Genomic DNA, 12,768 nt, shown 5'->3' with positions numbered 1-12,768 from the left:
CTGCCCAGACCTGCCCTCCTGCCAGCCCGCCCCCGCGTGGTGCGCTCACCCACACAGGCATCCCGCCGCTCCTCATAGCCAGCGCTGCACACACACTTGCCAATGGGCACCAGCCACTCGCCCTCGGCACTGCAGTACATCTTGGGCGTGTCCCGCTCCTCTGAGTGCCGCACACACTGGCCGCGCACCTCCACCAGCGACGATGAGTCGGCCCCCGTCACCGCCTCCGAGAAGGCGGCCAGGTTGCGCACCATGGTGGGGCACTTCTTGTAGTAGATGCGGAGGGACAGGATGGCGAGGCAGGCCCCAATGTCCTGGAAGGCCAGATAGAAGCCGCGCTTGCTGAGGGGGCCCACACCACGCACTTCCGTGTTGAGCTTCAGGCGTCGCACGCCCAGGTCAGCGCCCGTGAAGCTCTCATCGGCCGCAATGGTGTCAATTTTGAGGAACTGGCTTTCCTGTGTGCTGGCACCCAGGTCGCGGTCCGACTCCAGGTAGTAGAGGTTGAAGGTCTCCTTACAGGTGCCCAGCACGCCAGGCATGCTGTTACAGTCACGCAGGGTGAACTTGATCTCGGCGTAGACGCGCCGGGCGCCGTCGCGGGGCACCCAGCTGGTGCGCAGCCAGTTGTTCTGGTTGGGGCTCATGACGTTGCACACCTGGTACGTGTGGATGGGCCGGAAGGACTCGTCCACTTCGTTGATGGAGTCCCACTGCGGCAGAGAGAGCACAGGCAGCTGAAATGAGAGGCAGCTCCACGCCCTCTTTGCCAGTTACCCTGACCACATGCAACATGCACTGTTCTGGGGGCATCCTGGGGTAGAAGATGGAACATTCTCCAGCCTGGAGGAACTGACCGTCTAGTGGATTATCACAGCTGCCAGATGCCAGGCACCCGACAGATGTGCTCTCACAGAGTGCCACATCCTTCTGGGGAAGGGTTATTTGTTTGCCTGTTTATGGATGAGCAAATAGAGGCTCAGACATCTGAACCACAAGCCTGAGGTCACATAACTAGTAAGTGATGGAGCCAGGACGGGAACTTGTGCCAAAGCTACAAAGCTCTGACCTTGTTTCTATTATATGTGGCTTCTCCTGTCATTCCCCGAGTCGGGGGACGTACTGGGGAAGTCAGCGAGCCTACTGGTCCAGTTTCCATTATCAGCAGTCAGAGGAATCTAATGCACAAACGTGACCCTGTTGCACCCCACCTCACATCCTTCAGCAGCACCCCCTGAATCGGTGCTAGTTCAGTGGTTGATAGACGGATTCTTTCTGCCCTACTGTGCATGATGGTCCCTCTGGCCTCCACCTAGGGCTGGAGTCCCATTCAAGAGAGTACCACGATGTGGGAAAGTTGAATGTGATTTGCTTCTGTGCCAGGTGCTGGCCAGGTATCAGATTCAGAAATACACCAGATACTATCAACAGAGGAAATGACAACAGATGGAATGGAAGAAAACATGTGCTAATCACGTATCTGATAAGAGATTGATATCCAGAATATGTAAAGAACTCCTACAACTCAACAACCAAAATACAAACAACCTTATTTAAAAACGGGCAAAGGGCTGAATAGACATTTCTCCGAAGATATACAGATGGCTAAATAGCACATGGAAATGATCAACCTCACTAATCATCAGGGAAATCAAAAGCACAATCAGATACCACTTTACACCATTAGCTCTTATCAAAACAACAGAAAAAAACAAGTGTTGGTGAGGATGTGGAGAAACTGGGACCTTCACACGCCGCTGGTGGGGATGTAAAATGGTGCAGCCACTGTGGAAAACAGTATGGCAGCTCCTCCAAAATTAAACATAGAATTACCATATGGTTCAGCAATTCCACTTATGGGTGTACACTCAAAAAAAAGAAATGAAAGCAGGGACTCAGAGATATCTGCACACCCACACGCATAGCAGCCAAAAGGTGGAAACACAAGTGTCCATCAACAGATGAATGGATAAACAAAATGTGCTCTATCCACACAACAGCATAATATTCAGCCTTAAAAAAGAATGAAATACCAACACATGCTACAACATGGATGAACCCTGAGGACATTACACAAAGTGAAATAAACCAGATACAAAAGGACAAAGACGGCATGATTGCACTCATATGAGGTCCTTAGAGCAGTCAAATTCACTGAGACAGAAAGTAGAACGGTGGTTGCCAGGGGTTGGGGGGAGAGGAAAATGGGGAATTACATTTTAATGGGTATAGAAGTTTCAATCTGGGAAAATGGAAACGTTTCTGGAGACGGATGGTGGTGATGGTGGTCACACAACAATGTGAACGTACTTAATACCACTAAACTGCACACTGAAAAATTTTAATAGTTAAGATGGTAAATTTTATGTTATGTGTATTGTACCACAACTTAAAGACAGAAATACACCATAAATATGTCCCGCCCTCAAATTCTTCACAGTCCAGCTCACAGACAAGGTGGTGCAGGGTGCCATGCCAAAGGGAGCGGGCATCCAGGGCGCAGGCAAAACTTCCTGTGAAATTGAAGCAGGAAGGAACCTCTGGCAGGGCTGGGAGGAAAGGGCCCCAAGAGACAGGCAACTGTAAGCCATGTTCAGCAAGCACCAAACAGTCCAGTTTGGACACAGAAGAGTCATGTTGAAGATGCAGTGTTGAGAAATGAGCTAGAAGAAATGAGCTGGCGCTGCTGTGAGACCTTGGGCGAATCGCAGCTCCTCTCTGGGCCCTAGCTTCCTCAGCTGCAGAAGGCTTGTTGGCCAGGAGCAGTCATTGTTGGGCTGAATTCAGTGGACTCCTGAGGGCCCTGAGGAAGGGCTGGGGGCTGAGGGAAGATGGAGGGGACAGGCTCTGGGTCCCTGTCCCGGCTCCACCAGAGATGCAGCGCCTTGCTTGGTCTTCTCTCTTGGGCCTCTAGGTGCAATTGTCCTTGAACCAGATCCTATTACTTAAGCAGGGGTGGGAGGACGGTAAAGACCACTCCTTGTGATGCTCTGAGAATCCATGGAGTTCTGAGCTGTTCCACAAGTGCTAGAGTGGGGACCCATAAGCATCTCAAGTTTCCTGCCTGACAAAAGCCCCTGTCTCATCTCATCTTGGTCAGCTAGACCCTCAGCACCCTCATCTGTAAAATGGGACTCAGACAGGCCGACTCCAGCAAGGCTTCCGAGTATAAAGGAAGAAGGAGTCTGCAAAGTGCTTAGCTTGGGTCTGGCACAGGAAGGCACCTGAGGAACGGGACTGACATGATGCTGAGCTGGCAGCATCTTCCCAGCCCATCTGTGCCTGCCTCTGGGACCACCAGGGAAGACGTGCAGGGTGTGCCCGCTTCACCTGAAAGAGATCATGCCTCCTGCAACCCCACCCCAAGAGGACCCCCGCCCTGCACCCCCACACTGCAGCTGGGGCCTCTGGGCAGTGCTGTGTCACATCTGGGGTTAAAGGCATTGTCGCAATTAATGGAGCACCAAAGAGCCAGCCGGCTGCTGCCGGTCTGTTTCCTGCCAGGCACTGAGATAAATTAATCAGCTCTATCTGAGTCTGCTCCAGCTGCCCCACCAGTGCCAACGGCCTGACCCAGCCCTGCCAGCCCCAGGGCTACTGCGGACGCCCACAGTGGCACAAATTCCCGGAGGCTGGTGCAAAGGTAGAATCAGCCCTGTTCTCTACCTGGGGTAACCCACCTCGTGCCGGGTACCCCTCCCACCCCAGCTGCCTCTCGAGCCCCTGGCACACTCTTCCCTCAACCCCCACCATTGCTCTGGAACTGTCTTCTTCCTGGAGCAGAATGCAGTGAACCAGCTGTGCAGCCCTGGGTGTATCCCATCCCGTCTTTGAGCCTTGGGCTTCTCACACGTAAACCCATGTAGATAAAGCCTGATGTTCCATCTACACCAGCGGGTGGTGAGGGTCAAATGAGACAATAGAAAGGAATGTGTCCTCTCATGTAAGGCAGCTGTTAATTCACCAGAGGTGGCGCATATACCAGTGTGCGGAGGGAGGGATGCAAAGAGACAGGCACAGCCTGGTTAAAAGCATGGGGTCTGAGGCCAGACTTCCCCGGACCTTAGCAGAGATGCTTAACCTCTCAGAACTTCCAGTTTCTCACTGGTAAACTGTCCTTTTCATCCATCATCTCATAGGGGACAACTGCACGGAGCAGGTTGTGACCGTCCCCATGTTATAAACGAGGAGGTCGAGGCAAGGTAAGGCACTTGCCTGAGTCAAGATTAGAGATGGCAGAGCACTGGTGCATCCAGACCCAGCACCTTAGCCTTTAGGCTCTTAGCCTGCCTGACAATCTGATAACTTTGCTGATGCTGGAAACAGCCCTGGATGACCCTTGGATACAGGGTACAAGGACCAGAGAGGTGGACAGACCCTCAAGTACTATCTCCCAAGGCTCCCCACCCTGGGAGAGAATCCCCTGGAAAGCTTATTTAACCAAAGAGTCCCAGGCCGCTCCCCAGAACCCTTGCATAAGAGCAGCTGCATGTTTCAGCTGCTAGCCTGGCACAGGTTCAAGGTCTAGAGTCCGGGAACCCGGGGTCTCACCCAGCCTTCTTCCGTCTCTAGATAAGCCTGATCTCCAGGCCTCATACAGACGGAGGTGGTCCCTGGCTCAGTGGACAATGCAGGGTTATCTCCCACCCTGTCACAATGAGGACAGAGACCAAAGAGGGCAGAAGGGACTCAACGCGGGCTCTGGGCTCAGAGATCTGAGTTTCAGTCCAGCACGTGGAGCCTGCCTGGGGTGGGCACATTATCTCCTACTGCTGGGCCTCAGCTTCCTCACCTGTGAAATGGGGCGGCTGTACCTACTTGCAGGATTGCTAGTGGGGATTAAATGAATTGTTAAGAGCTATGAGAATAAGTTTTTATTTGTTCTAACCCCCAAATGAAATGAGATAACTCTGAGCCATGCTTTACAGAGTGCTGCAAACAAAAGAACCTTCGATTACCAGGACGATCGTCCAAAACACAAGTTTGGTCATGTCCCTGGCCGGCTTACAATCCTTATCACTCCTCGTTACCCCAGAAACCAAGTACTAAGATCTGAGTGGGACAAAGGGACAAAGACACCTAGGGCCAATGTGGGGCCAGGCCCACTCCTTCCTAGCTGCTGGGTCTCAGGGGAAATGCTGACCCTGCCAGTCGCCTCCTCATGGATCAGCCCCCTCCCACTGGCAGAGCAGGCTTTCTCACTCATACTCGTCCCCTGCAAGGTAGCCATCTGGGGTACACACAGGGAGAGGCCCAGAGAGGTAAAGGGACACCCCGAGATGTCCTCAGGCAGGGGAGGGCTTCCCTTCTGGTTCTCAGGCCCCCAGGGCTTGCCCCTCCAGTTCCCTGAAGCCTGGTGCGAGGGGCTGATGACATTGGACTCAGCTTCCTGCTAGCTGGGGACAAGGCTACCTGGAGAGAAGAGCAAGGCTCTGTCCTGACCTCAGCCACAGGCACAAACAGCCTGGATGAAAACCCTCCCGCAAAGCACAGAAACACTCCCTTCACAAATACGAACTTAGTGTCATTTTCATTATTAATATTATCCCTCTGTCCCCAGAGCCACGGAAGCTGCAGGATTCATGGAAGAAGTCGTGTGCACATGACGTGCTCGTGTCGACGGCGGGAATGTGTGTGTTTCTGAGCACATTTGTGGGAGGAAATTTACGTGAGATATAGCCACAACGCACACTAATAACCACAATAATGACAATAATACACTTAGTGAGGGTGACTGTGTGCCAGGCACAGTGCCAAGGCTGCGTCATTTCCCCTTCCCCTCGCAGCAAACCCCACCAGGTCGTCATATGTTCATCCCTTTCTAGACCGGGAAACTGAGACTCAGGGAGGTGAAGCGGTGACCCAGGGCCACCCAGCTTGTCGATGGCAGAGCCAGGATCCCACTAGGCTCACGGGCTTGCGTGATTTGGGTAAGAGAAGTGATTTGGGTAAGAGAAGTGGAGGGACCAGGAGCTGCCACGCCCACTCCCCAGGAGGGTGGGGGTTGTCACCCATGAGCACATGACCCACAGGGACCTGATGGGCTGAGCCCAGGATCACCACGGAGGCCAGATGGGCCTGGGGGCTTGGCCACAGTGGGCGTTGGCAACGCCACCCAGGTGGTTCTGATGGAAAAGGGAACCAAGTGGGGGCTTTGCGGCTCCGGGCATCCCCTGGTGAGGGTAGGGCAGTTGTAAGGGAGGGGACCAATCCTGAAGTGGTGAAAGGCTGGATGTGGCCCTTCCTGGCCCTGTTCCTTGACACTGATGTGTCTTAGGCTATCCTAGGTCTCGCCATGGCAGATCCTGAATGCGTAGGCCCAGGACACAGACATGAGGGTCCCACATCTAGGGCCTCAGACATGAAGAATTGGGAGCCCAGCTCCAGGGCTGGTTCTGTAATTCCAAGGCTCTGTTAGCACTCAACTATTAAGAAATCAGCAGTGGCATCTCTAACTGCTGTGTGTCCTTGGGTAAGTCCCTTCACCTCTCTGGGCCTCTGCTTCCTCGGTGAGTTGCAACCTCTCTCTGCTCACAAAGGGCTGACGCTGGCCCCACTGCCCATCACTTACCCCGTGAGCTGGATACGTGAGCCAGCCCCAGTCCCCGTGGATGGCTGACGTGTCCAGCAAGTTCACTGCAAAACAAGAGATAAGAGCACATCAGACGCCTGGGACCGCCTTCCCTAGTTGCTCAAGAGCAGCCTGACCCAGCCACACTGGTCAGCTCTCGGCCCCCAACAGGTGAGCTCCAGATCTTTGTGTCCTTTCTCACTTCCCTTGTCCATCAAAGCTCAGTTCAACTTCTCTGTTTTCCCTGAAGACATCCTCCACCATCTTGGCCAAAACACCATCTCCTCAACTCCCAGAACACAAGCTGCTCCGAGTGCCCGGCTGCTCCGAGTGCGGGTGCAGTGGGATAGAGAGATGCACTCAGTCGTCTGGGAGGCCTGCATCACAACCCAGCTCTGCCACTTAGGAGCTGTGTGTCCCTGAGCAAGTCCCATCCGCTTCTGACCTCACTTTCCTTCTCTCTAGAATAATGGGGGTGACAGTGGTTCCTGTCTCACAGGGGATTGTGAAGATGACCTGACCCTTGTCCTACTCATGGGACATGATGGCATTCACACTGGGAGGTCAGACCTCCCCGCAGAGGACTGGCACCTTTACCATCACCAATGCACCTCCCCAGGAGATGCCTGGCACCTAGTAGGGCCTCTGTGCACATTTGGCATGGAGGGATTTAGAAGAGAAAGAGCTGCCTCTTGGTGAGCACCTACTATGTGCTGAGTTCCACAGGAAGAGTTTGAGATGCCCCATCTGTGACCTGCACAACAAACGCGAAAGGTGTTCATTCTTATCTCCACTTTATGGATGAAAACACTGAGCCTTGGGGAAGTTCAGGAATGCCCCCGGAGTCCCACAGTTGTACCCGGCAGGGAGGGCATTCAGAGCACCTGCTGTGGCAACAATAAACAATGCCACCAGCCCTGGCAGCCTGGGCCTATGGTGGGGAAGGAGACTTAGAAAGCAAGACTATTCTAAGCCAGACCCTCACAGTAGAAAACAGAGCCTGCCATTGGAGTCAGACATCTCTGGGCTCATATCTCAATACAGCTCCTTAGCAGAGAAATGACCTTCACTTTTCTGAACCTCAATTTCCTCACCTGTAAAACGGGGATAATAATATCTAAGGGTGGGTGAGGGTAAAGCCTGGAGTCAATGCCTTACCAAGGCTAGTTCCCTTTCCCTAAGTCCTGCCCCTCCTGCCTCTCTCCTTGTACCTCAGACCCACCCACTCACTTTACAGTGATATAGGTACCCTAAACTGTTAAGAAATCCAAGGTTCAGTCCCTGCTTTGTCTCTAACTGCTGTGTGTCCTTGGGTAAGTCCCTTCACCTCTCTGGTCCCCTGCTTCCTTTGCTGTATCTAATGAGAGTTGTGTGAGAGCTTTTGGCTCTATAGTCCCACAGCTTCCCATTTCACTCTCTCTTCCATGTACCTCCCTCCCCCAGCCAGCAATCACAGGCTTCCAACTAACCCGCAGGCTTGGGCAGGTCACAGAGGTTTAAAGCTTGGGCCCTTCTGGAACTTTCCAGAAGGAAGGCTGGCATCCTTCTGCCTGAGATTTGCATTGCTCTGTGCCTGCCCCTCAAAGATGGAGACAAGTGTCCTCAGGAAATGTTGGAATGAGGATGCTCTTATTTGCTGATTTCCTCTTCCTCTCACCGTCCCCACCCCATTGTCAGGGAGGAGGAGGCCAGCTAGAGAGAGGGTTTGCAGAACCAGGGAGGGGGCTCTGTGCTCCTCTCTGGGTCCCCAGAGGCCAGGGAGGATCAGGGGATGGAGCCAGTGTCCGCAAAGGGATCTCCTCTCCCAGAGCCCGCCCCATGCCAGGCAGAGAAGCCTTCCCGCCTCCCTCCCTCCCTCTCAGGCAATGGAGAGAAAACTGGGTCAGGCAGCTCTCTCCTGCTGCCTGGTGGGAGGGGGAGGGGGCCACACTGCGGTTTCCCCCAGACCCGTTTGGGGACAGGGTGGGGAAGGGGACCTGTGGGCTCCCCCACACCAACCCACATCCCAGACAGGGTCTCAGAGCAGAAGGGCCCATTCTCCATGCAGCTCAGACCCACCCCTCTGCCAGGGGCATCTGGGTGAACATCCCACTTGGACTCCTCCCCCTGAATCACCCTGACTCTAGGGGCAGCCGCCTGCAGACCCCCCCTTTCCAGGCCCTTCCCTCCCCTGGGAAGCTCCCCCACATTTGCAGTGAATTTTTGATCAGCGAGCCAGGGGGCTCAGATAAACCAGAGATAAGTCAAAAGTCAATTTTATCGGATTCAGGAAGAACTATAGGATTCCAGGGCTGCTTGTTCCAATTCCTTCCAGACCCCTCTCTGTCCCTCCTTTCCTCTCCTCTCACTCTATCCCCCCCCTCCCGTTCCTTACCTCATGTCCTTTCCTGTGTGTGTGTGTGTTGGGGGAGGGGGTGGGAATGACAGTGTCTCTCTCATGGGGAAACTCCAGGCCTACAGGAGGTTTGATGAGGGCTGGAGAGAATTCCAGCATTAGGCTTGTCCTGCCTGGGCCTGAGTCCCTGTGCAGATTCAGAACCTTCTGGTCACCAGGGCTGGGCTCTCTCCTGCCTCTTGCACTGCCGGACTGTGGGTCTGTGTCACATCTGTGACGTCAATTCCCCTCTATGGGCCTGTCTCCCCACTTGCAAATGTAAGGGTTGGACTAGATGGTCTCTCAGGGCTTTCAATGAAGCAAATCACTTGAACCCTCTGTGCCTCAGTTTCCTCATCTGCGAGCTGTCCATAGGCATCCCTTCTGGCCTACCTCTCCCAGCTGTTCTAGGGCATCAAAAGGGTCCCTCTCTTGCTCTGAGCAGCACAGATAATTCCTAAGCCTCTCCTGTTCGACTGTGGAAGGCACTGTGCAATTTCTTTTTTTCTCCAGCATCATCACCTGCCCCCATTCCATTTCGCTGAGACTAATACTTAAATTGATTTACATTCCCTGAGGACACAGCGCATGATGGTGAGGCTGGAGAATTCAGGGTGGCCAGGGGATGTCAGCCGGGACGTGAATGCCCCTGAGATCACCCCAAAGAGTGATAAAGGCTGCGAGTCTCGTGGGGCTGCTGCAGTGGGGAGAGGGAGGTGGGGTGGGCAATCTCTGCAGTTGGAGGGCCCTCCCCCTGGGAGGGACCTGGTCTAGGGGCACCTGGCCAGCCTGGGGCACTGTCGTCTTTGCAGGACCCCAGCTATAAATAGAGGCCCCTCCTCAAGTTCCAAAAGTCTTCCCTGGCTGGTCCTGGCTTTGCGCCAGACCAGGGTCAATGCTGGAAGGGACTCCTAGTTGTCCCACATGGAACCCATGCCCTAGGTCTCCACCAATGGCTGTCCCACCTGCGTGGGTCACCCATGCCGGGCTATAGGTACCCTGCTGCATTGACCGGATCGGTGCAGACGGGCCCTGGGACAGTGCCTCCCTCCATCCTGCACTGACTTCCCCGCCTGTCTCTCTGTGGATCTTGCCTCTTCCCCAACTGTTGCCCATCCTGATAAGTTCTCTTTCCCAGACCAATGGTCTGTCCTCCCCAAAGTCCCCTCCCCAGGGGGCTCTGGTGTTTGCCAGCTTGTGATTCTGGAGGGTGCTGGCTCCTCTCCGAGAACAGAGTTGCATCAAGGAATTGATGGTGCTCTGCCGGAAGGCCACAGCCTTGATGTGGGTGCCCTCAGACGCCTGCTGGGGGAAGAAGCTGCCTCTTCCTTCCAACCCTGAGAAATCTGTCTTCTCAGGCAGCAGCTCCGGGAGCCCCCAGGCCTCTCGTGCCCTTTCCCATACTCTCCCTCTTCCCCCTTCTGGTGTCCAGGAACCTGCACTTCCTCATTACCCACACGCGTGCCATCTCACCTCTCTGGTTCCCTGCTATGGTCCCTGCTCCCTGTGAGGCCCTTGATTCATTGGAGACTATGAGTTTATCTATGTCTATGTGCGTTTATTCTGTGCACACCCACTTCTGTGGGCATGAATGCAGGTTTGAGGTCTCCTTATATGCGGTGTCTGCCCAAGGATGTGCATATTTTCAAGTGCATGCGTCTGCACACGTATGTGTGTGTACACGTGTACTATCTGCATATCTGTGCATCTGACAGCGGGCGGAAGGGGGGCTGTGTGTGCATGTGAGTCTCTATAGGCCTGGGTCTACGTGTGTGAATCCCAATGAGTGTCCATGTGTGCCTGTGAGCTTCAGCTGTATCTCTATGAGCTGTTCATGTGTGTGGAGTGGATCTCTGGTATATCTGAGCGTGGATGAGGAACACCAGCTCTGGAGCTCCCTCCTATCTGGAAGTTCATTCTTCCAGGGTGAGACCAGCTCTGGACCCAGGACGTCAGCAGGGGACCCTGCACAGAGCACCAGGTCGGCTTCCTCTGGGCAGCAAGAAAGTCCAGGGTCGGGGCTGGGGCAGGGAGCAGAACGCAGGACAGCGTCCTGTGTGTAGGTCTGAGACCCTGGGTGTTGGAGAGTCTGATGAGAGCCCCCTCCCACCACCAGGTGGTCACCTCCCAGACTCTTTCCGTCCTGACTGTTCAGTTCACAACCCTTGCTCCTGCCTCCTTCCCCCGGATCTTGGCCCTGGACAAGACCCTGCTCTTTAGGCCTTGCTTGCCTCAGTTCCTCTGCCAGTCCCTCAGCCCTCTCCTGACTGGCCCTTTCTCCCAAGGCTGCCCCTTCCTGCCCACCAAAGCTGGCTCCCCACCAGTTGTCACTCCCTGACTGCTGTCCTTCCTTCTCCCCCACACCCCCAGCCACTTCCAAGACTCACTCCCTACCCCCCAGTCCTGTCTTCCCCCAAACCCTGTCCTGTTCTCTCTGATTCTCATTTCTCAGTTCTTGGTCCCCATCTCTGGCCGCCATCCCTGCCCCTCTTTCCTTCAGCTCTCTGAATGTCATCCTGTATCCTTGGGTCCCTCTGTCACTCTGTTCTCCGTCCCCACCCTATCCCCTGCCCTCTGTCTCCTCTCTCCTCTATACCTCTTCTCTTGTCTTCTGTCCCTTATCCTGTCCCCTCAACCCCAGGGTATGATCTTCAGTTCTCTGTCCCCAGTTCCAAATCCCTCAGCCCTGTCCCCGTTCCCCAATCCCCGTGCCTCTGTCCCTCTTCCTCAAGCCCTCGGGTCTCTGCCTTCCAGTCCTGTCCCCATCTCCATTGCTCAGTCCCTTGACCCCGAGTCTCTCCCGCGGTGCCATCCCTGTCCCCCCAGGCCCAAGGATCCCAACCCCTTTGGCACTCAGGGTCGAGGGGAAGGAAGTTGAGCCTCGGGCAGCGCACATCGCGCCCCCGGCCCCCCGGCCGCTGCCACCGCCCCCGCCCCGCCGCCGCTCACCTTCGCCGCGCGCCGCGGACACGCAGGTGGCTGCCGCCGCTGCGGCCGCGACAACCCAGAACGCGAGGGGCAGGTGGCCCCGGACGGGGGCCATGGCCGGCCGGCCGGGCGGGCGGGCGGGGGCGCCGCGCACCCTCGGGCTCGGCGGCGGCGGCCGCGCGTCGGCGCGCTCCCTGGCTCTCCCGTACACCCGGAGGCCGGGCGCACACACCGGCGCACACGCCGGCTCACAGCGCACACGCGGGCACCCGCGCCCGCCGCCGTCGCCGCCGCCGCCCCGGGCGGGGGCTGGCCCGTCACGGCGCCGAGCCAATCAGCACCGAAGCGGGGGGAGGGGGGCACACGGCGCCCGCACCACGGACACCGGGGCCGTGGACAGCGCCGCTGCACGTGCGCACGCTCGCACTCACCCGCCCGCACCTTCCGGAGCTGTGCGCGCCCGGCACCCTAAGTCCGCACGTGTACTCAGAGCCACCGCGCCTGGAGCCACAGTCAGGACGACCCCGCGACACCGGGACACGCAGACCCACCGGGGGAGTCCACCCTCACTCTTACACTCATGACCCTCAGACGCACGCGCCCACCCAAAGTGCCTCGCTCAGAGACAAACTTAGAAGCACTTTTAGGAAAAACTCTCGCCCCTCCCCCACTCTCATGACGGCATGAAGGAGTGGGGTGGGGGCGTGAAGGGTGGTCATAAGCGGTTAAAGGGTGGACCACCCCTTAGAGTGGGTGGTCATAAGCGGTTAAATCCTGGCTGTGTTGCTTTGGGCAAGTTTCTTAACCTCTCTGAGCCTCAATTTCCATGTCTGTAACACAGGGATAATAGTATCTATGTCCCAGGGCTGTTGTGAGAATTTTATTCAAGGACCCA

The 12,768-nt window shown here is 55.8% G+C and overlaps 1 protein-coding gene across 1 annotated transcript in view; it reads right to left on the bottom strand.

The window, feature by feature from the left end:
• The window catches only part of EPHA8 (EPH receptor A8), a 35,030-nt gene extending 23,023 nt beyond the window's left edge, over nt 1-12,007 (bottom strand). The window contains exons 1-3 of the mRNA XM_033115912.1: nt 11,895-12,007; nt 6,572-6,636; nt 50-713 (exon numbers count right to left, since the gene is read on the bottom strand). Coding sequence (XP_032971803.1) covers nt 50-713; nt 6,572-6,636; nt 11,895-11,988 — 823 coding nt within the window. The 5' untranslated portion in view covers nt 11,989-12,007. The remainder of the gene's footprint in view (nt 1-49; nt 714-6,571; nt 6,637-11,894) is intronic.
• Between the last annotated feature and the right edge of the window lie 761 nt (nt 12,008-12,768).

The sequence above is a fragment of the Rhinolophus ferrumequinum genome, chromosome 9, assembly GCF_004115265.2.
Source record: "Rhinolophus ferrumequinum isolate MPI-CBG mRhiFer1 chromosome 9, mRhiFer1_v1.p, whole genome shotgun sequence".
NCBI classification, from domain to species: domain Eukaryota; kingdom Metazoa; phylum Chordata; class Mammalia; order Chiroptera; family Rhinolophidae; genus Rhinolophus; species Rhinolophus ferrumequinum.
Note: the sequence above shows the minus strand (reverse complement) of the source record. Positions and strands in the feature narration are given on the sequence as shown.